General features: G+C 38.5%; 1 protein-coding gene across 5 annotated transcripts; it reads right to left on the bottom strand.

Annotated features, from left to right (window-relative positions):
- Window positions 1-785: 785 nt before the first annotated feature.
- Window positions 786-26,416, bottom strand: PNPLA4 (patatin like phospholipase domain containing 4). Of its 5 annotated transcripts, none has more exons than XM_035542268.2 (9): window positions 26,164-26,416; window positions 25,026-25,324; window positions 24,115-24,241; window positions 18,805-18,989; window positions 14,292-14,386; window positions 13,975-14,110; window positions 11,876-11,941; window positions 5,504-5,656; window positions 786-1,605 (listed from the first exon to the last, which is right to left on the bottom strand). In XM_035542268.2, exons 2-9 carry the CDS (start codon window positions 25,182-25,184, stop codon window positions 1,474-1,476), a joined length of 1,053 nt encoding a protein of 350 aa, XP_035398161.1. In that variant the 5' UTR covers window positions 25,185-25,324; window positions 26,164-26,416; the 3' UTR covers window positions 786-1,473. The 5 variants fall into 5 exon arrangements, with proteins under 5 accessions (XP_035398161.1, XP_035398163.1, XP_035398162.1 ...); XM_035542270.2 differs by having other exon boundaries at window positions 18,805-18,956; window positions 26,164-26,402; XM_035542269.2 differs by having other exon boundaries at window positions 26,199-26,401.
- Between the last annotated feature and the right edge of the window lie 975 nt (window positions 26,417-27,391).

Raw genomic sequence — 27,391 nt, 5'->3', positions numbered from 1 at the left:
CAAAAGCTTGTGAGTAGCTCCAAACCCTCAGAATTCTAAGTGAATAAGTTTCTGCCATACTGACAAAACATCATTGAATTAGAAACTCAGGCTACACCAGATCAGCGTTAAAGAAGAAATTTTTAATAGCATTATTCACATTTCTACTTATGCTAAAAGTTATCCTTTGTATAAACAAGTAAGCAAGTAAGCCAGCCACGGGTGTTTTGACAGCACAAAAGTAATGTACCTCATTTCTACCTGTAGAAATGCTGTCCTACAGATCTGGAAGTCATACAGCTATCCTATTTTCATTGCATACAGAACCTAATGCATCTAAAAATGCTGGTGCAAAACATTCTGTTTTAATTACTTCTTTTTCTAACAAAAACAGTTAATAGAATAATTCAATCCCTACCGCATGAATCCTAGATACAATCTATGTATGAACAGAAATACGTGGTTATGTGCTGAAGAGGCTTTTAATTATTATTTGTTACCTCCCTAGATTTTCCATCATTTTGGAGTTCTATAAATATCTCAAAGTATTGAGAGCTCAACTTAAAAAGCACATTTAAAAACCTAACACTTTGATTTTAAACAGCTGTGGATTTTAGGCATTAAGACTGAAAATTTTGAACTTGCACTTAAGGAAATCAATACAAGGTGAATAGTAACAGAACAAGATATTAGTGGGTTCATTACCTGCTGACTTACTTCAACTTATTTCCAACTGACTATTTTCTGTAGACAATCAGATTATTATAGCATTCTGAGAAATTCATAAATGAGCTCGACAAAAGTTTCAAGAAAATATATTTATTCAATTTTAGCAAAGGAAGAAAACATAATAAAAAATAACTATTCCTATGCACAAGATATTTTAATATCACAAACATTACACTTCCGTTAAAAAAAATTAAATAGTATTTTAAATTTAGAAAGACTGCATTCACTGAAAAGGGCAAGAGCTTTTATTGTTTAAAAAAATACTCAGAGTAAAAGTGCAAATATTTTATTTCTTGTGGCTAGTGCTGAGTTCAAATCCTCTAGAGCATTGTAGAATATACATTAGACTAGCAACATTGTAAACACCTGATGAGCATGCACAACAATTATACTAACTGAAGAATACAGACTGTAATTTTTCATGATACAACCATGATGAGTCTCTCAAATAATATCAGATAAGACTTCCAAGTTTCTGTAATTATGGTAACACAAGCTCACCAAGTTAAAGTCCAGTGCTGCAGCAAAATGGATCTAAATTTGAGTTACCTCAAAACAAAACAATTACCAGGCAAGTACAGTTCCCATTCTGACGTGTTTATACAGCTCTTCGGGATGGAATTGATACTTTCTTGGCAGAAGCTGAAGCAATTCTAGCTGAGATTTTTATTTCGATAAACAGAAATTGTGACAGCAATCTAGGATAGGTAAGGATACCTATAGCTGTGCTTCAACAGCCACCAGGTTTTATTTTCTATGTGCTGTCTATTCAAACCAGTTTTCTTTTAGTAAAAAATGAACAGCATCATCAAATCCATTTTGGTACAGTGATTCCATTTTCTCTTGGTTTGGTGGGAACATAGCTTGATTAAGTCTTACTAGGTTGGCCAAAGACAGCTGCAACAGACAGAAGTGCTAAAAATTAATATATTAAAGCAACTTATGTTAGACTTGACTGTGTTTCTGTTCTGTTATCTGTTTCATGTAGCATATGTAAAAACAAAACACCAGCATGGCTAAGTCTATACTAGTAAATCGCACATGTTCAGGTACGTTGCTGAAAACCCACACAAAATGGCACAAATTCACAGCCTCTAAGACAAGCTATCTGACTGTAAAACTGCCCAGAGTTTCTGAAACATTTTAAGTACGGAAGCATTCCAGGAAGTGTCTCGGGGAGTGGTAGCTGACACAAGCTAAACTTGTGTAAGTATGGATTTTGACCGCTTCCTAGTGCGAACAATCACATTCTTCAGAATATGGCATAATAGAGGGTGGTGAGGCACTGGAACAGGTTGCCCAGAGAGGATGTGGATGCCCCATCCCTGGAGGTGTTAAAGGCCAGGCTGGATGCGGCTCTGGCAGCCTGCTCTAGTGGTTGGCAACCCTGCCCAGAGAACTGGGGTTGAAACTAGATGATCTTTAAGGTCCTTTTCAACCCACAGAATTACAGAATCATCTAGGTTGGAAGAGACCTCCAAGACCGAGTCCAACCTCTGACCTAACGCTAACAAGTCCTCCACTAAACCACATCACTAAGCTCAACATCTAAACATCTCTTAAAGACCTCCAGGGATGGTAACTCAACCACTTCCCTGGGCAGCCCATTCCAGTGCCTAACAACCCTTTCAGTAAAGAAGTTCTTCGTTCTTCCTAATACCCAACCTAAACCTCCCCTGGAGCAACTTTAGCCCATTCTCCCTCGTCCTGTCACCAGGCACGTAGGAGAACAGACCAACCCCCACCTCTCTACAGCCTCCTTTAAGGTACCTGTAGAGAGCGATAAGGTCACCCCTGAGCCTCCTCTTCTCCAGACTGAACAATCCCAGCTCCCTCAGCCACTCCTCCTAAGATTTGTTCTCCAGACCCCTCACCAGCTTGGTCGCCCTTCTCTGGGCTCACTCAAGCACCTCGATGTCCTTCTTGTAGCGAGGGGCCCAAAACTGAACACAGTACTCGAGGTGCGGCCTCACCAGAGCCGAGTACAGGGGGACAATCACTTCCCTAGCCCTGCTGGCCACGCTGTTCCTTATGCAAGCCAGGATGCTGTTGGCCTTCTTGGCCACCTGAGCACACTGCTGGCTCACATTCAGCTGACTATCAACCAATACTCCCAGGTCCTTCTCTGCCAGGCAGCTTTCTAACCACTCATCTCCCAGCCTGTAGCGCTGCTTGGGGTTGTTGCGCCCCAGGATGCAGGACCCAGCACTTGGCCTTGTTGAATTTCATACAGTTGACCTCAGCCCACTGGTCCAGCCTATCCAATCCTCCTGCAGAGCCTTCCTACCCTCGAGCAGATAGATCAACACACACACCTAACTTGGTGTTGTCTGCAAACTTACTGAGGGTGCACTCGATCCCCTCATCCAGATCATCGATACAGATATTGAAGAGGACTGGCCCCAGTACTGAGCCCTTGGGGACTCCACTAGTGGATTTAACTCCATTCACCGTGACTCTTTAGGCCCAGCTATCCAGCCAGTTTTTAACCCAACGAAGCGTATGCCAGTCCAAGCCATGAGCAGCCAGTTTCTTCAAAAGAATGCTGTGAGAAAGTGTCAAAAGCCTTACTGAAGTCAAGGTAGACCACATCCACAGCCTTTCCCTCATCTACTAAATGCGTCACTTTGTCATAGAAGGAGATCAGGTTTGTGAAGCAGGACCTGCCTTTCATAAACCCATGCTGACTGGGCCTGATCGCCTGCTTGCCCTGCAAGTGCCACGTGATGACACAAGATAATCTGCTCCATGAGTTTCCCTGGTGGTGAAGTCAAACTAACAGGCCTATAGTTTCCCAGGTCTACCCTCCAGCCCTTCACGTAGATGGGCATCACATTTGCTAGCCGCCAGTCGACTGGGACCTCCCCTGATAGCCAGGACTGCTGAAAAATGACGGAAAGTGGCTTAGCCAGCACTTCCGCCAGTTCTCTCAGTACCCTCGGATGGATCCCATCCAGCCCCATCGACTTGCGTACATCCAAGTGCTGTAGCAGGTTGCCAACCCTCTCCTTGTGGATTGTGAGGGCCACATTCTGCTCCCCATCCCCTTCCACCAGCTCAGGGTACTGGATATCCAGAGAACTTGTCGCTGTGATAACAGAATCACAGAATGGCTTGGGTTGGAAAGGTCCTTAAAGACCACCCAGTTCCAACCCCCCTGCCATGAGAATGGACACCTCCCACTAGACCACATTACTCAAAGCCCCATCCAGCCCGGCAAAACATTCCCAGTCGATGTTTTACATATGAGTACAAATGCAGTTTTTTACTTCTGACAAAGTAAAAATTACTTAACATCTTAAAGGGTCACTTTGTTGACCTTCCTGGTAAACTAGGAAGATTTTAGAACTTTGTTTTTAAATAAAGACATTATTAAGTTGTTTACAGGAAAATTACAAACAGATTTAATAAAGATTTAAATACTTCATTTATATGAATAATTTAATATCTACTTTAGCCATATACTTTATCTATATAAATATTGCAACACAGTGCCAAAATCATCATCATCATTTGAAAAAAAAATTACATTTTGACACTAATAGAGGGACGATGTTCGAAGAGAGAACTGTTCACATTCCAATCCAGATACAAAGACAGATAGACAACTCTTCATTTTATACACATTATGATATTGCTGAAAGAAAATTCTTCTTAGTTCACATTTTTACAGCTCTAAAACACAAGGATGCTTTAAAAAGAATAGTTTTAAACGTTGTGCAAAATTTTACAGAAGTCTGCATTTGGAGGATCCAAGCAGCAATGCAACTATGCAATTAATTCTCAAAATTAATCCACTCATCAACTCATTTTCTTCCTCTAGATGCATCAGATACTAGACACAAGCCGCAACCAAGAAACAAACTATGCATATTATCAGTAAAATAAGTATTCTCGTGCTTTATGATCATTTACCAAGTACTATGATGCTTAAAATCTCTGTGGAACACTACAAAGATTCAGAAATTGTCACAGTCTAGGACACCAGAGAACATTATTTTTTACTCAAATTCAGAAAACACATTAAGAACTGTCAAATGTGTAGCAAATATTGCTAAACATACTTTTTTTCCTTCTAATGAAGTTTTGTTGATAGTAATGATAAGTCTACTGCCTTCAGTATTTTCTTTCATCATGACAAAGGATACAATACTGTGGTAAAGTTTGTGAGAAAAAGCTTCCAGAGACAGAAATGTCAACAATGAAAAGGAGGTCATAAAAATCAGTCTAAGCCTTAGTCATTACACACAAACATTTTTGTAACATCAAACAAAAATTCTGGAAAAGTGTAGTGGTTACAAGGTTCAAAATCTTAACATAAGCTCTCCCGAGCAATGAAGTGTCAAGTGTATATCATTTCAAATGTACAACTTAAAACTCATATTTTAAATTCAGTTAGAACAGCTCATTTCAGTATGTTTGAATGGATGAGCTAGTTTCCCTCTCCTGAGGTATTTTAGGGAAGTCTTAAGTTTTTTTTCCTCTGTAAACACTGCCTAGCCAAAGACAAATGATATGTAAAGCAAGCCTAGATTTAAATTGAATAACCTGTGACATACTTGCTCTATTTTGTACTAGATAAATACTTTTCAACCTTTCTGACAAAATTTATTCTACATTTTTCTCTCCCTTGTGTTTAAGGGAATATTTACACTCCATGTCAAAACAGAAAATGCCAAAAATGTTATATAAAAGTAATGTATATACAGAAAACAAACAATCAAAAATAAGCATAAACTTAACTACTCAACTACCTTTTCTTCTTCTGAAGTTATTAAATAAACCAGCAACTCACCATTATATCTTGTTTTGCAAGTTTAACATAAAGATCCACGCGTCCTTTATCTTGTGGACAGATATCTAATCGACCGCTGAAAGGAGAAATTGTCACGGTTCGTCCAGCAGGCAAGATGGGAAGGCCATTGGTAAGGCCACCATCAACCCACTTCTACTGAAAAATAAAAGTATTTTCAAAGTAGCTTTAGTACAATATGGTAATAATCAAATACTTCATCCTTTCTGTTCCAGTCTCCTCGACAACCACTTTCAAGAAAATGAGAAAGTTTTCTTCTCAGAATACCATGAGTAAGCAACTTGGAGGATAAGAGGCATAAAAATCAAGGAACTGACAATGTACATACACAGTGTTCAACAATCTGTAAATATATTTATAAATTCTCCTGACACCTACATGTTTTAATCAAGCTAAGGTGGCTTCTTTTGTTGATTAACAAAATGCCCCACAGAGTTTAAAAATACAAATTTTATGTCAACAGGTAAGGAAAAGGTAAGATCATTACTACGACACATGAACCATTCCAGGTAAGGTATACTCCTGCCTTGCAAAGTAGAAGCTGGACAATGTACATATATGCTGGTAAAGTGACTGCATGAGCTGAAACACACATGACTTCTCTTACTGTCTCCTAGAGTCTCTTGTTTCCTTACATCCAAAAAAACTACCATGCACCACACCACAAAGACAGCAGTAGCTGGAAAGCAGAGAATAAAAAAGTGGGAAGGAGCTAGACATCCATGGCAAACAACAGGGAGTAGACACCAAGTCTACTTACGCTCTTATGGAGCAGATTATCTTGAGGGTCATCATGCGGCACTTGCAGGGCAAGCAGGCAATCAGGCCCCGTCAGCATGGGTTTATGAAAGGCAGGTCCTGCTTGACGAACCTGATCTCCTTCTATGACAAAGTGACGCGCTTGGTGGATGAGGGAAGGGCTGTGGATGTGGTTTACCTTGACCTCAGTAAGGCTTTTGACACCATTCCCCACAACATTCCCCTCAAGAAACTGGCTGCTTGGGGCTTGGACTGGCGTACGCTTCGCTGGGTTAGAAACTGGCTGGATAGCCGGGCCCAGAGAGTTGTGGTGAATGGAGTCAAATCTGGTTGGAGGCTGGTCACAAGTGGTGTCCCCCAGGGCTCGGTACCGGGGCCGGTCCTCTTTAATATCTTTATCGATGATCTGGATGAGGGCGTCCAGTGCACCCTCAGTAAGTTTGCAGATGACACCAAGCTAAGTTAGGTGTGTCGATCTGCTCGAGGGCAGGAAGGCTCTGCAGGAGGATCTGGATAGGCTGGAGCGATGGGCTGAGGTCAACTGTATGAAGTTCAACAAGGCCAAGTGCCGGGTCCTGCACCTGGGGCGCAACAACCCCAAGCAGAGCTACAGGCTGGGAGATGAGTGGCTGGAAAGCTGCCTGGCCGAGAAGGACCTGGGAGTATTGGTTGATAGTCGGCTGAATATGAGCCAGCAGTGTGCTCAGGCGGCCAAGAAGGCCAACAGCATCCTGGCCTGTATAAGAAGCAGTGTGGCCAGCAGGTCTAGGGAAGTGATTGTCCCCCTGTACTCAGCTCTGGTGAGGCCGCACCTTGAGTACTGTGTTCAGTTTTGGGCCCCTCGCTACAGGAAGGACATGGACGTGCTTGAGCGAGTCCAGAGAAGGGCGACCAAGCTGGTGAGGGGTCTGGAGAACAAGTCTTATGAGCAGCGGCTGAGGGAGCTGGGGTTGTTCAGCCTGGAGAAGAGGAGGCTCAGGGGCGACCTTATCGCTCTCTACAGGTACCTTAAAGGAGGCTGTAGCGAGGTGGGGGTTGGTCTGTTCTCCCACGTGCCTGGTGACAGGACGAGGGGGAGTGGGCGAAAGTTGCAACAGGGGAGTTTTAGGTTGGATGTTAGGAAGTACTTCTTTACCGAAAGGGTTATTAAGCATTGGAACGGGCTGCCCAGGGAGGTGGTGGAGTCACCATCCCTGGAGGTCTTTAAAAGACGTTTAGATGTAGAGCTTAGCGATATGGTTTAGTGGAGTACTTAGCGTTAGGTCGGAGGTTGGACTCGATGATCTTGAGGTCTCTTCCAACCTAGAAATCTGTGTCTGTGTCTGCTACAAGAGTTGAGTATAGGAGAGAACAATGAAGAAAGAACAAAGCAACCAATGAATTTCTTGCAGATCGTCACATACTTCTTGATTCTGAAGACAGTCCAGAAGTACAAGACTGATTTTTATAGAGGCCACAGCCAAATTCCATCCCAACATAACCAAGGACAGCTGCAAACTTTACCCCTAAGTCCTCATTTGCATGAACACCATGTTGATTTTGTTGGTTGTGTAATTTTTAGCTAATAGGTTTGTAGTTAGGCACATGAAATACTATTCTGTTAGTGTTCAGTTTTTGCACTGACCCTACTTGAATCATAAACAAAGTGAAAAAGACCTGAATTCTGGAAAATCACCAACTAAAAGTCAATTATCTCATGATACTATAGACAGCGATCTCAAGCAAGAACTACTGGAGTTCTTGCTCCAGGAGCAGTAGGTTGCATGCTCAATCTCCCCCTGAGCTGGGACACCTGAGATAAAGTGCATCTGAGGGCTGACTCCTCGAGGATCAAGCTCGTCTATGGACAAACACTGATGAGGAAGAATGGTGAGATTCTCTCCTTAGGAGAGAATCCTAGAAGTATGAGGCTGAGTTTAGAAACTCCTAATACCCTGCGGTAGTCTCTAGTGTGAACCTTGCCATTTTCAAATCTTAAACTAAGTTGCTGTTTCTATTATAGCAAATTCTGCTAAAATCATTGTTTTAAATTGTCTGATACTTAAATGCTAAGTGCTGTTAAAAATCATACAGTATAATCTTGTTCTTTACCATAAAATTATATAATAAATCCTTAATTACTGCTACATTAAAGTTGTGTAAAATCAATTCTGTGACACTAGTGTAATCTACTTATTTACCGGTAGATTGCTTTTACAAAACCATTCTGTAAAAACTAACTACAGTGATACAACACTATAGCTTCATCATGAGAAACAGTCAACTCAGTCATCTGAAGAAGATCTTTATTTAGCTCAAAGATTAACCTTGACAGAGGTTCAGAAGACACCAACCCAACTCAAATAAAGGTTATGACACTTGGAGCACGTTTGGTCCATGTAGAAGCGTACAAGAAACGAGTCCCACTGCTTCCAGGAAACGCTTGTTTCAACAAAAGACAGAATGCACAAGTATGCATAGCAGAGGGCGTCTCTGCTGTTATTGGAAGTTTAGTCCATGGGCATCTTAAATACCCAATCCAGGTAAAAACCTAGCCCACTGTGGTTAAGATCATTAACAGACTTAAGTTCTCAGATGCTCTCTTTGTATTACACACCCTTTCCTTCAGGTTATTTTTAGGCCTATCAAACCAAAACAAAACACACTATGAACAGATTGTTGCAATGGCTACACTACCATGCAATTTACTCATTTCACCCCAGACGTCTAGTCTCCTGGCATGCTTTGTGCAGATATGCCAGCTTATTCTAGCATAAGCCAAACGCTTCCTGACAAAAAGAAAACTGAAGTGCAATTCTGGGAACAATTCCCACCAGGGTTCACTCTCTACAGGTAGTATGTACAAGATAATAGGTTTGACTCCTTTTTGATGGTATTCCAGCAAAAGTGCATCAACATACTCCCTTACATATCACACAATAAATACCTCAGAAAACATACTATGTTTTAAAAAATTACTCTCAGACAACTTGTTGATATCTATTCAAGTGACATAGGTAGCCCTGCAATGATCCCAACCAACTGTTCTGAAGTACACATACAGTTAGTAGACACAAGCAGCTGTCAGGGCACAAGCCTGATTCCATGCTGCCATGGGCCATATGGTCTAGGGAATTTGCTCCCTGAAACTAGTGTAAATGAAGACAGTCATAATTTTGATCTGTTACAGGAGAACTTCCAGAAAACTTGGAATATGATACTAACATGATAGGTGGGCTTGCAAAGCCTAGTCAATATCCAATCCATTGTACAGGCGTCAGTGCTTACCGCATCGGGATCACAAGGTGCCATTCCACATACCTGGCTCTACACTGCACACTCTAGGACCCCTACCCACACAACCTCATCATCCACTATTCCGAGCCACAGAAATGCAATTGCAATAAAGATTCTAAGGTTTTTTGCTCTCGCACTGCTCAAAGTGTTTTGGACTAGAAGTCACTTCTATTTACAGGCAACAGTTTTCTCAGATAAATAAAGGAATCCCAAACCACAAATGCACTGTATGAGAAGTCAGTGCAGATACACAGAACTAATCCATTACAACAAATAAAAATAAATGAAACCAACCTATTTCCCAGAAACTACCTTTGATGACTCTGACTTAATGAGAGTAGTAAGAAGCTTTGAGGACTAATTGCCCTAAAATATTGATTTAACTTCTGAATGCAAAAAATAAAGCTAGGCAGGAATGAGAACTGTCTACTAAGAAAAGGCTGAAGGTGTTTCAGTAAATACCACAAAACCCAGGCAAATCATAATAGCAATGCTCATCCAGTAAAACAGGTTTTAAATCAATTTGGACAAAACTCTGATCCAACTTTTCAATTTGTTAATTGACAACAACGTAAGAGGTTTAACAAATACACTCCCTTCTCTTTAAGTAGTGGCAGAATGAACCTCAAACATCCATGTATGTCTCAGAAACATACAAATACTCCAGTCAACAAAATCTTGAGACTCTGGCAAGCTGCAAACCAGTCTCCATTTAACTCAAGCAGTCAGGCATACTGATTTGAACCCTAGAGGCATTTTAGTTGATATCTATTGCTGTATAAGTAATTCTAAGGCTGAAAAGCTTTGACATTCAAAATGAACTCAAAGTCCCTAGACAGAAATAATTTCTAGGGACAAATGGGTACAGTTTAGCAGTGATGGTTTGTTGGGATTTTTTTTGCATGGTGGTCATGGGGATGAAGGATACTCTGAAGACATCACTTTGATGCATATGAGTGTGCTGGGTCTGGCTGGGATGGAGTTAACTTTCCCTGCAGCAGCCCATACCATGCTGTGCTCTGCACTTGTAGCTAGAACAGCAGTGGTATCACACCAGTGTTATGTCTATTGCTGCACAATACTGGCACCGCATCAGGACTCCCTCCAAGCCCCCAAGAGCCAGCAGGCTGGGGGTGGGCAAGTGATGGGGAGGGGACATCACCAGGGCAGCTGACCTAAACCAACCACAGGGATATTCCATACAATACGATGTCACACTCAGCAATAAAAAGTGGAAAAGGGGAAGGAGTGAGGGGGCTCTCGTGGTGGAAGCTTCTGTCCTCCTGAACAACCATTATGCGTATTGCTTCCCAGGACGTGGCTGAACATCACTCATTGATGGGAAGTAGAGAGTAATTTTTTTTTTTCCTCTCTCTCTGTGCTTCCGGATGGCCTTTTTTTTTTCCCCCCCTCTCCCTTTTCCCTTTAATTAAATCATCCTTATCTCAAACCTTGAGCTCTTTGTGTCGTATTTTCTCTCCATCCCTCTTTGAGGAAGAGAGTGGCCACGGTGGAACTCGGCTGCCCGCCTGAGTAAAACCACCACAATGAGGAAAAGAAAGGAAAAAGTATAGTGTATCTTAAAAAGAAAACAAAATTTTTCTGTGTCTAGTGATTCCAGACTAAATCAAGTTTTTTTAAATGTAAATATATTTATGTAAAAAAAAAGTTCTTGGAGCTAAGTAAGCTATAGGATAAAGGTAAAAAGGTTTTCCTATAGTAGTGTATGCCTTTCAAAACTTCATAGCCTTGCATGACAGGGAGAATATAAAGATTATTCTTTAATGTTTGTTCAGAGTTAAAGAGTTTTGAAAGTGCTTGGTGAGGCATGTTTTCAAGTTCTCAACAGAATTATAACACATACATAGACACAGGTGCTTCAGGAGTGTACAGGCTGCCAGGACCTCTCTTATCATTCCTTCCATTACACAGAAAAGCAGAGTGATGATTCTTTTAGTTGCAGCATTTTAGAGTTGGCAACACAGCTTATCATAAGAAGCATCTTTACTAAGGGAGGCTTCTTCTCATTGTAAATGTTAAGCATTATATCGAGGGAACAGCTCCACATTGAAGACATCACTTCAGTCTCAGCACTCCTAATTTTTGAAATAACATAGGAACAAACTCATATCATCTTCCACGGTGTTAACCTCCAGTGTCCATAGAAACAATAACTTCTACAAAATACAGTACTGCAATCCCCACCTAACTTCCCTTAAGATTAAGCAATTATACCATAAATGAAGGATGCTCTTGAAAAAAAAAAAAAAAAGAAGAGAAAAAGAATAAAAACAGAACTCAAACATAATGAAACATTACCTCTCCTTTATATTCCACTGGCTTCATTCCTGCATACACTGGTATAAAACTACTTGCTAGCAGGACCTAGAGAAAAGAAAAGAAGGAGGCATGGAGGAGGAGAGTGAAGATAAGGCAACAAAATAATTCTGAACCAGTAAATATTTTCATACCTATTTATCTCTATTAAAGAATATAGCAGTGGGAAATAAATACCTTAGTTTTACATATAATTATCATCATCTTAAAAAGTCTTGCTACTCGGGGTTCTCAAAACGTGATTAAAATAATTCAGTAGGTTTAATGATGACAATGACAACTTTCAAAGCAAAGTTATCAGAAATTGATTGACTTATTGATTAATATGATACAGGAGTATGAATTTAATCTCACACAACGTCAAGTAAATCTTTGCTTTTGCAGAAATGCATATATTCTAAAAAAATGCAGTACAGAGTATTGGCAAAAAAGAAGCCAATCCAATCATTCTTCTGGCATGTAAATGCAGTGTTTAATAATCTAATAAATCAGATTTTGGAAGTAAATCAAAATTTCCAAAATATTACAAACAGCCTGAAAATTCACGTATGTACATCCTTCATGAGTTTAATACTTTACATTTAGTATGTTCCAGTATTAACAAATTCCTACTTGTTCTCTACACTGTTGTCTACTGCAGTTCTCAATTTTTTTTTTTTTTATTTTTTTTTTTTTTTTTAAGACCAGGACACCTCTTCTGCTAAGTGTAGATGTGCGCGCACACATAACTTTCTACCCACCATCATAGATCCACACAGGATCTAAGAATGTGTGTGTGTGTGTGTGACATGCACCTACTTATATGTACATGTACCCAACCATCCATCTATAATCTACAAAATTAGTATACTACACCTCAAAGACGCTGAGGTGTATGTCAGAAATTTTAATATAGCTAAATACGGTCCATATGCATGCCGTGTGCTTGTGTGCGGGTATGAGAAGCACATCTGAGGAACAGAAGCAGGTTACAAACAGCGGTATATACGATGTGAAAGGCAATCAGGTGCAAACAACAACAAAAAAAAACAACCCATGGAGATTATAGAAAAAATGCCCAACCTTTCAGTATTAAACATCTCTCCTCCACAAACAAATATGGATTAAGGCTCTATATGAAGGCTTTAACTCTCACTTTGACAGCTCTTTTTCTTGCTTATTTCTCTTCCCAGTGATCTAAAGCACCAGAGATTTGTCTGAACTTACACAGAAAGGCTTTGTCTTCTATTTTTCAGAAGTGAAACATTAGCTATTTCTCTACCAGAAAAGCCTTCCCATGACAAAACCCTAAGAAAAGGTGTACCTCAAACCCAGTTCTCTAAGCATCCAGAAGGACAGGGAAAGAAGGAATTCCTCTTCAAAGCTTCCTGCTTATTCAATTTTCTCCTTTATTCTGCAATACCTTACAGTGTTTTCTATTAAAATGCAACCAATTATTAGAACATTTTCTTTACATGCACCTGAATTCCTCCTACTGTTTTATATCAGCTTATGTTTACAATCATGATACAGATTTTTAAAGTGGTATTCAAAAGTAGAGAGATGGGCATTAAAAGATATGCTTTCCAACTGCAGTTAAAATAGAGTTTATAAGGTGCTTAAGACAATATGACTATTCTCCAAAAACTGCTGCTTTTTTGTTTTTAGTTTTTTTAAAACAAGAATTCTTTTTGTTCAGTTTCTTTTGTGATTGAGCATAGTAAGTGATACGAGTGAAATAAGAGATGCAAAATGACGAACAGAACTGTTACAAAACTTGAAGATTCTCTATTTTATTCTAACCTACTAAGTAATTAATCATTAGTTACTCTGTTATTTTTTTTTTTTAGTAGGCTTTAAAGTAGTACAAGTGGTACTAGCACAAGGTAGTACTTCTAAAACAAAGAAAGGAAACACATTATAAATACATTTTAGCAAAATCTCTGAAATTTCGGGATCAAATTCTGCTTGTTGTCACACCACTATAGTGTAAGTGAGCGCTTGACTAAAACAGTTATTTATTGTATACCTAATAACATACTCCTATGCATTGAAGAATCTCATGCATTTTTATTTAAAGCAACTACATACAACTTCATTACCTTAATGAGGTCCTCTCTGGAGGCAAAACTTGAAAACAAGTAATTTTTCCCATTTCTCACGTTAGTGACTGACACATAGAGACGATTTTCAGCTATCTCATGAGCATTAGAAGGAAGAATAGACTCTATGCCTTCCCTAGAACAAAGAAAGTGGTAAACATTATTCACCACCATTATTTAAAGATCTTGCAAATATGTTACGGGATAAAGGAAGAAAGCTGAGCTCCCCACAGCATGAAAAAAAATACGCTTACCCTCCATTTTTATTTAGAAAGCTTCACAAAAATATATTTAATAGATACATTAAGTCTAAGTACCTAAGTCTTTTCATAAAATCATAACCAGGCGTTACTGCACCGAAGTCCAATTTTCTAATTTCCTCTGCAAATCCATAGGTAAACTGTTCACATTTCTGAAAATTAAAATATTCACCATTAAGGACGTTTTCATTACAGAAAGTAAATTCAACTGTGGTATCTAGAATATACTAACAGCTAAGACTTTAGTCAACATAACACCATATTAAGAAATTTTCCTGTATGTGCTTAGTTTGTAACAAGATATGTATAACAAATCGTTGATTTTGTCATAAGAATTGATTTGTAAGAAAGCATATATAACAATTCTTAATGAAGCAATAACAATAAATAAAAGGAAAATAAACAAACACAACACAAAAAAAAACACACCTCCCTATGAGTGAAATACTACATTTACTAAAGCTGATGGAAGACAAAGGATCAAAAGACCAGCTGAAGAAAAACAGGTTATAGATTCCACAGCACAGAGAACACTTTTTTACATGAGCTGAAATGCCTAGTGTTAATGACTGTGGAAAGATAGCTTGGAATGTGAGTTATACAAACTCCAAAAGAAGTAAAAGAATATGAAACGTTTATTTTTTTTTAGCAAAAGAGACTCTTAAGCCCTGAATTTAGGAAAACCCTGAAATACAATCTTATCCAACTTTTTGAAACTGGTACTCAATAAACATACTGTGCGTATGTGTTTACAAGACCGTAGAAACTGTCCATAAATAGTTTGGGGTTCTTGGCTTATTAGCTTCTTGCATGAAGAACAAATATATTGATAGCAACAAAATAAATGATTGACATGAGTGGTGAAATTCAAAAAATGATAGGTGAATGTGTTGTGTTCAGGAGGGAGTATATGGAAGAAGCAACAGGAAAAGAGTTGGGGTGAGGGCCAGCACAAGATGAGGAGCAAGCTGGCTGGGGCAGTTTAACTCCCTCACATCACTTGGACTCTCCTAAGTACAATTGTGATAGAGCACTTTCCTAAGTGAAAGGTAGAGATGTGGTTCTTGCATCCACTTTTCCTGTATGGCCTTCTAACAAATGTATCAAAAATGCTAGTCAGGATTAAGACTTCTATACCTCTCAAAGCAATGATCCCTGTAAAGACTCATGCTAATTCATTAAACATAGGTTAAATTTGAACTTTTACTCTAGGTGGAACTTCACTCACCAAGGACAGAAGAAATCCACAAACTTCTACAGATTATAGAAGCATCTCAGGAATACTATCTTTAGATCTAAAATGTCTTAAGAAAGTGACTAAAGTGACAGGGAAGTAGGAGTAATAGGGAGCTGGACAACTCCAAATGAATGACAGAACTTCTTTCCATACTACAAATGCTAAGCAGTGATCATACCTAGACTCTCAATTCTTGCTGTCAAACGGGACAACTTCTTGCAGCTATGAATTATTTATAATTTTTAGTGCCAGAAACTTTAAACAGTGCATCTAAATTTTAAATAGTGACTGAGGACATGTTTAGAAATGGTAACTACTTGTATTGATTTAAGCAAACTTGACATCTAACATGATCAAGTACTTCTGAAAGGAATAGGTAATTATCTGTAACTGTAAGCCTTCATACATTTGAAAATCTGTCCCTAGAATTCTCAAGTCCCTTGTCTTTTCAATAGTGACAAAAATCTAAGACACATCAGAAATGCATTTACAAGCTGTCATATTAGAACAGCAATAGACAAAACAAGAAATCCTCAGTGTTACATTGTCTCCTAGTTCATAAAACTTTGTATTAGAGCTTTCAGACCATGAAATGGAGAAAACTTCTAATTACAGCTTGTGTAACACAGCCATCACTCTGAAAATAAATAAAACCTAATAGATGTCAGAATTACAATAGTGGATATCAGATATTTCAATAGTTAGAAATATATAATAAATGTAATAATATATTTATGCTGATATGAAAAGTTAGTAGAAATTTCAATAAAAATAAATAAATAATATTAAAATGCAGTATTTTCTGTTCAGCACACAACACTGCCCTTACTTAAATGTCATGAGAATTAGGAAATATTTCTGACCCACCTTCAAATATTTCTCAATTTTCCATTCAAACAATATAATAGAATAACTAAAATGTCAGTAAGAAAATTAAAGGGCTAAAAAGTTTAGACACACTTTTCAGTTTATGCTAAAATGGTATTTTCAAGGTAAAACCCATCAGACTCAATGTAACAGACAATTTCCACAAACATAAAAACCAAAAATTCTTCTCATATATTTGCTTAAAAATATCTTTGTAACTTGTATCAGGCTGGGAACAAATTCTCCTGCCCAGAACCTAGAATAAAGTAGAAACATTTCCTTGGGGTAGTAAAAGGCTAGCTGCTTACCATATGGGAAATTAGTACTTATCATATAGGAAAACTGGGTTAGAGGTAAGTATTATACTAGGTGAAGTTGAAACTGAACTACTACTAAACAAAGGTTACAGAAAAGGAAAAAAAAATGAATAGAACATATATAATGTTATCTTCATAACAGATTGGAACTTGGCTAATATCAAACTATACAAAGAATGCACTTGAGGGGGCAGGGATGGAAAGAAGCCAAGGAAGAACTCACTATTGAAAGCAACAGAAGTATAGCTAACTCTGCAAGCTAAATTTGTGTCATAGCAGAAACAAAATAAAGAATTCAGTGGCAAAACAGAGAGGCATGGAAAAAGTTATCTGATGTTCACTAGATTGAAACCTAAGGGTACTCAGAACAAATAAATTATCTAACAGTCCAACCCCTTCCAATAATGCTGTTTCTGATCACTGACGAATATTAAAGAAATATTAACATTTCAGCAAGGCAGGTCCTCTACATATATTAAAGCAAAGTTTCTACAGGCACATCAGGAGGGTGAAGCAGCCTTAAGCTATGGGGAAAAACAATCAAACGTAACAAAACTGGATAAAAGGTAATGTTTTCACAGAAAGCCTGTTATAGAGCAGTCATTGAATATCACTTCGCTGTCTTTACATTACACCACAACCACGGTGAGAAAAGAGTGACTTAAAACCATTGCCCCTTGTCCTGTCACTACAGGCCTTGGTAAAGTTTTCTCCACCTTCCTTATAAGCCCCCTTTATGTATTGAAAGGTTGCTATAAGGTCTCCCTGGAACTTTCTCTTCTCCAACCTGAAAAAACAAAAACAGCTCTCTGAGCCTTTCTTCATACGAGGGATGTTCAAGCCCTCTGATTATTTTTGTGGCCCTCCTCTGAACCTACCGTAACAGGTCTCTCTCTCTCATATACTGGGGACCCCAGAACTGGGTGCAGTACTCCAGATGAAGTCTCATGAGTGCAGAGCGGAAAAACCATCTCCCTTGCCTTGCTGGGCACACTTTTTTTTTTATATGGGCCCAGAATACAATTGGCTTTCTGGGCTGCACATGCACACAGCCATCTCATGACGACTTTTTCATCCACTAATATCCCCAGGTCCTTTTCTGCGGGGCTGTCCTCTGTCAATTCATCCCCCGGTCTGTACACCTCTGCCCCACACAGGTTGCACCTGGCCTTGCTGAACTTCATGAGATTTGCATAGGCCTCATTAAGCCTGTCAAGGACTCTCTGGATGCCATCCGTTACCTTTTGTGTATCAGCTGCACCACTCAGTTTGATGGCAACCGCAAACTTGCTGAGTGTGCAATTAATCTCACTATCTATGTCACTGATGAAGATATTAAATAGTATTGGTCCTTGCACAGACCCTTTAGGGACACCACTTGTATCTGTTTTCCACATGGACACTGAGCTGTGGACTGTAGCTCTTTGGCTTAACAGCCACATCCAATTCTTTATCCATCTAACAGTCCACCCATCTAACATATCCCTCCAATTTAGTAGCAAGGACGTGTGGGACCGTATCAAAGGCCTAATACGTATGTGACATGCTAGAACAATAGCTTGTGAGGGTTAATCCTCCTCTGGCATACAGTGCTGCTATTGCTACTTAGCCCTGAGTCTAAAGCTGGTGCTGTCTAAAGCTCTCTAATGGAGCACAAACTGCAAGGAGCCTATGAAAATGAGAGCCCGTGTGTGGTGTTTTGACTTTAAGAATAGTCATCTCTCATTTTAAACTCCTCTCACAAAGGATGGTGCCATACATTTGCTTAACAAAGCCTGCCTCTAGCCAAGAATGCACAATGATTAAATAAAATACAGATACATTTTGTCATACTAGAACTGAAATATACCTGGTTGCATACAACTCAGCATTCAGACACACACTATATTTACATAGCTTGAAATATACAGTCCACACAATTTTCTACTATAAACGGAGCACCAACTTTTGTCATAAATTCTTGCTTCATAAACATTTTTGTCCATGCTTCACAGATTTTGTTAATGAAAACACATAAATGAGTCCTGTTTCTTTACGAGAAGCAAGAAACAAAATATTTACATTTAAGCAACTTAATGGTAGATGAGTATATTTTTAAAATATTCTTTGAAAATGATCATGTCCTATACTTACGAGTTTATTAATTTACCTCTATATTTTCTGGTACTGCTAATAGGACAGTGGCAGCCAGGGATCCCGCAGAAGCTCCAGCATAATCTTTTACAACTTTCAGTAACTTCTTACCATGTCTGTAAAGAGCAGCTGCTGCCCCCAAGTGGTAAATACCCAGAAACCCACAAGCTGCAAATGACAGATTGATATGTTTCATTTTTGCTGTGGAAATAAAGTTTTGCAGTCAGGAAAAGGACCAGTTACTTTTATCTTACAACACAAACCTATTTTTTGGCAAAGAATACATAATATTTAATACCTATATAAAAAGCAGTTTATTTTAAAATAGTAAGCACTTTTGATTACCAAATATCTCAAATAAGTAGCCATTCAAGTTTATCATCCCCAAAAACTGAGAACCACCATTCTAAAATCCTTAGCACAAATCCCTTTTTCAATCAGGACATTAAAAATCCATCTATATATAACATAACTGCACATTTTCATATAATTTGTCAAAGAAATATAGAAGTAGCAACTTAAAAGTATTAAAAGTTATGCTGGAGAGAGAACACAGCCCCCCCCCCCCCAGAGTCAGAATCAAATTAATTACAAAACTGCTGGCCACTCAAGTATCATCATTATCCCCTTACATGTACAGCCTTGAACCCAATATAATTCTCCAGAGAAGCGATTTTTGTCCTTCATCTTCGGAGTTCATTTACTTACTAGTATTCAGTAATTCTTATAAAGTCATTTCTTATTTAGAAAGGAAAAACACAGAACATATCACTGGTACTATTAAAAAGAAGACAGAAAAAACACTGAGGTAAAATATAAATATGAAGCAAAAGTTTGCTCATGAATGTGTGAACACACTCAAAGAATCAAGCACAGAAAAAGAGAAAGCGTAAGCTCAGATTGTTAGGGGTGGTTTATTAAAAAAAGAAAAAATGTAAGGCTATATATTTTATTAGCTCTACATATTCTACATTTGCACAGATTCACAAGACATTGTACAGGTTATCTTAGTACTGAATTTAAAAATAAAATCTTGTACATTTGGGTACACGTCTATATGAATGGGCCTAAATACATCAGTACACTCAGGAATATACCTGATTGTTTCAGTTATAATAATGAGATAGCTGATGACATTTTTATTTTGGAAACCACCTACAGACAACTCTGGTGTCAGTTCTGATGAAGAGAGGGAGACATACAGCAACAGATTTTTGGCTATGTTGCTCTTCAGCTCAGTGATGGGAGGAGTAGGAAAGATGAGGGTAAGCAGCACTTTCTAAAACCAGCAGATACGGAGACATGCTAAACTTAACAGCTTTACCTACAGTATGTTTAAATTCAGACTGCAAATGGGCCCTTCTCTCTGTTTAAGCAGAAGGATTACTATTTCCCTTTAGAAAAAAAAAAAAAAAAAAGGAGAGTATCAGGGCATTCCACTTGCTGTTTTAAGACAGTCATTCTGCAAAACACCACACTCTCATAAGGTAATTTATCAACCGCATTTTATCCCCCTTTACACAGGAAACATTTGCATATGCATTAGCAAGTATGAACACCTGTAGCTTGCATCTAACACATCCAGTACTGATAGCATGGAGTTCAGGGTGATTTTTGCTTTGGGAATATGAGAAAAAGGCATTTGCAACGAAGCAAATGATAGACCATCTAAATTCTTTTTAAAAATGCTCTTTAAATTACAAGAAAAAAATCACAGCATAGAAGTTAAAAAAAAAGTTTGGTCAAGATTTTACTGGAAAACAAGAAGCAATACTAAAAGCAATCTTCAGAGTGAAAACTAAAATAGAAATATGATGCCATGATGTGCTTACTTTTAGGCTAGTTAAACTCTTGGAAGTTTAATTAAGTCCTGCAGCTGTTTCCATGCCCTCTACAAGTATGGGGCAAAGATGCTTACATCAAGTGCCATTCTGACAAAATGTGACATGAGTTAAAGCAATTGTATTATTAGGTAGGAAGAAACCCAAGTATGGAAAAGTTAACTCCCATTTTTGTTCAAAAAAGATTTCAGGCTCAATAAAACACTAATGTGAAATATTACATTAAATAAGGACCACACTTATGTAGTTGAATAGTCATAACATTAACAAGGAAAGTTCACAAATAGTTCACAATAGTTCACAAATCCCAGGGATTACTTCTCAGGGAAGTTACATGAATCCAACAGGTGACTTAAGTCAAGACTTCAGCAAAAACTGCTGAAAAAATACTGACTGAAGTGAAATGTCCTTGCCTTCTCTTATAAGGCTTCTTAACAAAAGCTTCATCTTCCTATATGAGCTTTAGTTCTATTGAATTATCAGTTATTGTGAGTAACCACCGTTCTTGAATGACACAGCATTACTCTACGACAAGTTATTTTTTTAACACTTAGATCCCATACACTTCTCTTTCTTCATTCCCCTCCCAATGGGCAGAAAGGGAAATTACTGGATGAGTATTTACATCAGTTTCTTGACTGACAAAAGAATTCAGCATGATATGAACAAGCAAGAAGAAAAAAAAAAAGATTTCACATAAAGAACTACTGTTGAAAACAACTGCAGAGCCTGATACTCTGTTAAGAATAAGTTGATTACCAGTCCAAAATGACAAAATGAAGGCATTATTCTAATGCAACCCCAAAAGCAGTCAAAAACAATTCAAAAAGAAAAATAAGAACAAAACAGAAGTACCTGATACACTGGGTTTGTATGTCTAACATTACAACAATGCTTTACAAATTCCCCAAGAAGATTTCAAATCAACGCTAGCAACAGCATTGCTGCGTTATCACAGCACTGCATTTTTATTAATTTGGGTCAGTTCCCAGGTCTACATTATGTCTTGTTTCATACACATGAAATTTAAAAGTACTTCAGAACAAACATTAGTTGGCAGATTACACTTGGGTTCAAGAGGCAGATCCAGTTGTTAAAGCCAGCTGCATGACTGAGAAAACCCTTCAACCTTTCAACGAGGAAAAAATCATTACAAATAATCTTAATTACAGAGAAGAAATAGAAGAGAAAAATCTTATTCAGCAGTAGACATCTACTTGCAGGGAGGTTTGCACACTGAATTGAGGGCCTCTTAAAAAAAAATCCTACTAAAAAAAAAACAAAGAACACATACGTACGAACAAACAAACCAAACTGCAAGAAGAAACCTGTAACAAAGCAGTTAACCTGCAAATATGATCCAGATGAATAAAAACCATGGTTCTACCACAGGCTATCTGCCTGACAGATGCAGTTAAGCAATGTTGTTTGACCTTGCAAAGTATTCCCTGAATAAGAGGAAAAGATGAGACAGCATTAGGTGAGTGCCCTGTAAAAACAGAAAAAGGAAACCAATATACTCACTTTTATAAAAATATAAACTGTCTCATTTCTTTTGATTCTTGCAAATTTGCCATAGCAGCACTTGATTTGCAAGTTAGAATGGTGTATTTCAGACAGTATGATTCAAAAAATTCTTCTGCTTTGATGATCGGGTAGATCAGTGTTCTTTTGATCGGAAAGAATAGTAGGGTTTTAACAATTTTCAAGAGGACATACAGAGAAATGTAATCAAGTGTACAGTATAATTATTCCCTGCCAGTTTCTAACAGAACACTGGAAAGAGGAGCACTGTCACTTCTGGGCATAGGCCTTTTTTTTTTTTTTTTCAGCTGACTGAGCAAATAGCAGAAGCCTTGCTATCTTAGAAACGGTACAAAACACCTGTTCCACAAGACTTCAGAATAAATATTATTTGAGGGTTTAACAGAAGTTCTTAAAGATATTATCATCTTCTTAAAGATATTATTTATTAATTCAAAAATGATCATATTGGCATACCTTCAGAAAAAAAAAAATAAATGCACTTTACAAGATGCACAAACACATTTCAGCAGAGCTCTGGACAGTATATACACTGTAGAGATCTGACTTAAACAGGACATACCAAATGCATTTGCCTGCCACTGCTTTTGAAAAACACTGTCATCTTACATGACTGGCGATTTCAAAATATTTCAGCCAGACACAGGGACATGTATGGTTCTGTTGCCTACGAGAAAAATAAAAATTTAACAGAAGATAAGTACAAGAAGCTAGAAGGAAGGACACTGGAGCTGTTCAATCTCCCTACTTTATAGATAGTGCAAAAGCATTCAGGAATAAACATAACCCTAGGACTTCTCTTTAAAAGATTCTCATATCTGCAAAACAAATTCATTGGCAATTAAAAATGTATTTGGAGGGGAATACATTATACTCAGTCATATCTCAACCATTTCTAATGCAAATTGACAAGGAAGTGTATATATTAAGGGACAAGCTTCTACTGCAGAATTACATTGTATTACAATACAGCTTTTTCAGGGTACTCTTTTCTTAGTTGTCATGAGCAAGAAATGGCACAACAAATTCTCATATTGATGTTCCCCGAGCAATGTAATTATATAAACAGTATATGATCTCAATGCCTTAACCAGTCGTAACTACCTCCCTGACATCCTGTTTCTAAACAGGAGCTGGAAATGCCTACAGCAACTGACTGGAACCCTTTACAAATAAAAATTAAATATACACAGAATGAGAATGAATGACCAAGCACCCTGAAGCACAGGAGCTAAAAACTACTGTGAAGTAGTTTGAGATATAATGGATGACACATAGCAGGACATTTGAAAATCTGTTATTAGCTAGGAACAAGAAAACAAACAAAGGTATGGAAAAACTAGTTAGGTGAGCAGCAAGGCTAAAATAAAGGCCATGTTTGTTACTATAAAGGCACAAGAATATCTTAAATTTACCCAAATCAGAAATCAGCACTCACAAAGGCATGTTTAACTGTTTTTCATGTTTAGAGCAGGAAAAAAGTTTACTAGCACCACACACTATTCATAGCCTTCAGTAAATATTCAAGGAATTGATTTTCCCATCAAAAACAGGCTCACACAAAATGATAACCCATCCAACAGACTGTACTCTAATTAAGGATCACCACAGTTGCTAGAATGATAAAACTAAGTTTTGCATATATCCAGTCACAGTGAAGAAGCATTGTACAAGTTTGATGAAGTTGAAGGAAAAAATTACAATAATTTAAAAAAATCAGTATATGATCCAATCAGACATTAATACTATTAGGAAAATTACATGAGTCTTTGCAAGACATAAAAAAAACATATATGTTCTCCTTAAAACTAGAAAAATAAATAAAACACGTGATGTCAAACTTTCAAATTAATAATTTAGACCATCTTGATCATTAATACAAGTTATCTAGAAAGGACGGGAAAAGCTTGCTTTTAAGATGGTGGGAAAAGTTTTAATACCTTCTAACGCACGTTGTCTTCCATCACATTCTCCACTGGGACTCTTTCCAGCATCTGCTTTAGTTCCTTCTGCACTAACAGCAACTGTTGTATCTATTACCAATGGTTTAACATTTACCTCGGAACCCTACAATGTTATAATAAAATAGTAATATTTAAAACAGAAAGAACAGTTATATATAAGAAAAAAAGAGAATTATGCTCAAATAGATTTTAAAAGTCTATTAAAATAGTCATAAAACCATCTGGAAAAATTTCTCAGAATTGCTTAGCCCTCATTTAACTAGTTGAAACCATAATCTATTATTTATAAACTATGTGCAGCAATTTCTATTTTAAAGATAAACTTAATTAGACATCTAGATAAAGAGAAGCATTACAACTTAGAACAGTCAAGTCTCTGAGATTAGCCTTAATTTTTGTGTCCTTTCCCACAAAGTTTGTTAATATCCATAGATTTAATAATCAAGTTCTTATTTTTATTTTATCAATCCAGTAAACACAGACTTGTTTTTTTCCTCTGTGCAATACTGTATTAGTAAAGATAGTTTTCTGGAGAACTCTGGTCCTATTCTTCACTAAAGGGTTTTTCAACAACTAGTAAGGCTGTCAGCCATGGTTCAGGATTGTCTGGAGCATAACTTGAAACAAGTTAGTGTTTCTCCCCAGTTCAGAATTACAAGATACAAAAAAAGTTCATTCTACAACACTGGTTCTCCTGCAACTTCTTGCTGCCTGGCCCTTAATCTTTATTTATAAAAGGCATCTTCGATTCATAAAAATGTTTTATAGGCATCAAAAGATACCTATGATGAAAAATTTAGGCCTGTAAGTTCTAAAAGAACTGATGCACCATCACTGTATCACTGCATATCACTTATACCTAGAACACCACAAAAATAAATACTTACCTGGCATTTAAGTCTCTCACGTTGTGCTGTTATGGTACAATAATTTAGAAATCCAATCCAGAACTTCTGGGTTTGTGGAAATACACAACTACACAGTCTGCCTTCTTTAAACTGACATAACTTTATTTGAGCAGTACAGAGACTTCTAACAGTCCACATTTTCTTAAAAGTAACCTCTAGATCAAGATGATGACACTCTCAGAAGCTGTTTTACCATGGAGCTACACAGGGAATATCAACAGATGACCTCTTGGACACAACAATTACACAGTAGAAACTTCCTCTCTTCTATACATAACCTGTTTAAAAACATGAAGAAAGAAAACAAAAACAGAACATGAAGTAGCTGAAAGGTAGCTGCACACCAAGGCCCTGACCCTATAAACAAGGCTCCCTTCACAGCCCCCTCACATTTAGCTTCCAAGGGATCACAACCCAAAACATAGACGTGTTAACAGTTGATTTGTAATAAACTGTAACAGTTTCAGGCAGATTTTTTCAGACCTACTTCTCTCTCCCTCCAGCACCCATCTAGCACTGTGCTATTCACCACCAACCATAAACTGAGCTATTCATTTCAAAAACAGGAAAAACTACCATTGATGATACTGCAGAGACCAAACGAACAAAACCTCCTTTATAATTAACAACATGAACAGGTGGTTCCTTCTGTCCCTGCCGAAAAATTTGACAGGCCTGTTCCAGCTACTTAAGCCACCTGCCCGCAAAACCAAAGTGGCGATGCCAGAGCCTGGTGAGACTCAGGCTTGCTTGTCAGTACCAGAAAAACCTCGTGCTTTTCTGCGCTGCAAGGGTCTCACAGGAGTTACACACAGATCAAGCTGTAAATCTGGTTTACACCCAGCAAGACCCGGACTCTGAAGGATAATACACAGAAATACAATTGCTTAAACAGGCTATTACCCTGACTACCAGTGCAAAACAAACAGCGCTGTTCTTAGTGGGCAGGCTCTCAGCTCCAAATTTAATCCCACTCAGGTGAGCTTCAGTTTATCTATTTCACCTCGTGGGCCGTAAACTGAGGCTTATAAAGCAATTTGACCGTTCCTCCCTCCCCCCACGCCCAGTAAACAACTGCCATCAACAAGCGACACAGAGCCCAAACTGCGAGACCCACTTTTCACGTGTAACATCTACAGAAAGCCAACCGACAATATCAGCAATCGCGACGTTAAGAAAAGCCACGAAATCTTTTACACTCGAGCCAGAAAGCCAATTTTTCAGTGGGCCGCCACCCTTCCAACTTTAACCTTAAACACACACACACACGCCCTCTTTTCTCCCCGCCCCTCCCTGCGGCGGAGCCAAGATGGCGGCGGGTGCCGCGGGCAGCCTGAGCCGCATCTCGCCCGCGGCGCCCAGCTCCGGCCGCGCCGCCTCGCCCCGCACCAAACCTCGCGAGACCGCGGCGGGGCTTCGGGGTTGAAGGGGGGAAGGGGAGGCCGCGGCTGGGGGAACCGCCATGATGTGAGGGAGTCTGTTGCAGTGCCGGGGGGACGTGCGGGTGGTAGTTCTGCCTCTGTTCCACTAATTGCTCTGAGCTCAGCACCCCACCCACAGGCATAGGGTTGTTGTGGTGTAAGTGGCTTTTCTGGAGTAGGAAATAAAAGTCTGCAGGATGGTATCTACGTGCAATCATCACGCGAAGTGCATATACAGAGGCGGGACCCTGCTGTAACATAACCCGGCATTGTACGTGCTAGCCTATAATGAAGATAAATCAGCAGAGTTTTGGCAGGAACGTGATATTTAAAACGTAAATCACAGGAAAAAAATGGCTTTTATTACGTATATAGGTCATCAGGCCACAACAAATGCGAACAAATGCACATCGCTGAGTTGGGAGGTGCCGATCTGCCCACTGCTCTTCAGCATAAGGAATAAAGGCATTCAGTGCGGCAGGTGCTGACGGCGGGAGAGCGTTTAGAAAATGTGTCTGGAAGTGCTGTTAGCATCTTTTTGGTTAACACGGCTTTGAAATTGCTTAGTGGGAGTCTGATCGGTTGCCTTGGATTTTTATTTATTTATTTACCTATTTATTTATTTATTCTCCTGTGATAGCTCACGTTCTCAATTTATAAATTAAAATACAGCTTTTAAAGAAGGGGGGAGATAAATTAATCAAGGGCACGATCCTATTTATCCTCCTAATTACAGTAATACAGAAATGTCTGTGTGCCATTTTCACAGGGACAAAAGGTGAATATCTGGCATTTTCGCAGGAATGGTGATCTGTAAAAAAATACATATATAAAAATATGAACAAACTCCATGGGACTGATAGAAGATACTGAAATCTTCATGCATAAAACATTGTTTTATTTGAATTTTTCTGTGTGTTGAGG

This window comes from Cygnus atratus, chromosome 1 (genome assembly GCF_013377495.2).
Source record: "Cygnus atratus isolate AKBS03 ecotype Queensland, Australia chromosome 1, CAtr_DNAZoo_HiC_assembly, whole genome shotgun sequence".
Taxonomy (NCBI): domain Eukaryota; kingdom Metazoa; phylum Chordata; class Aves; order Anseriformes; family Anatidae; genus Cygnus; species Cygnus atratus.
Note: the sequence above shows the minus strand (reverse complement) of the source record. Positions and strands in the feature narration are given on the sequence as shown.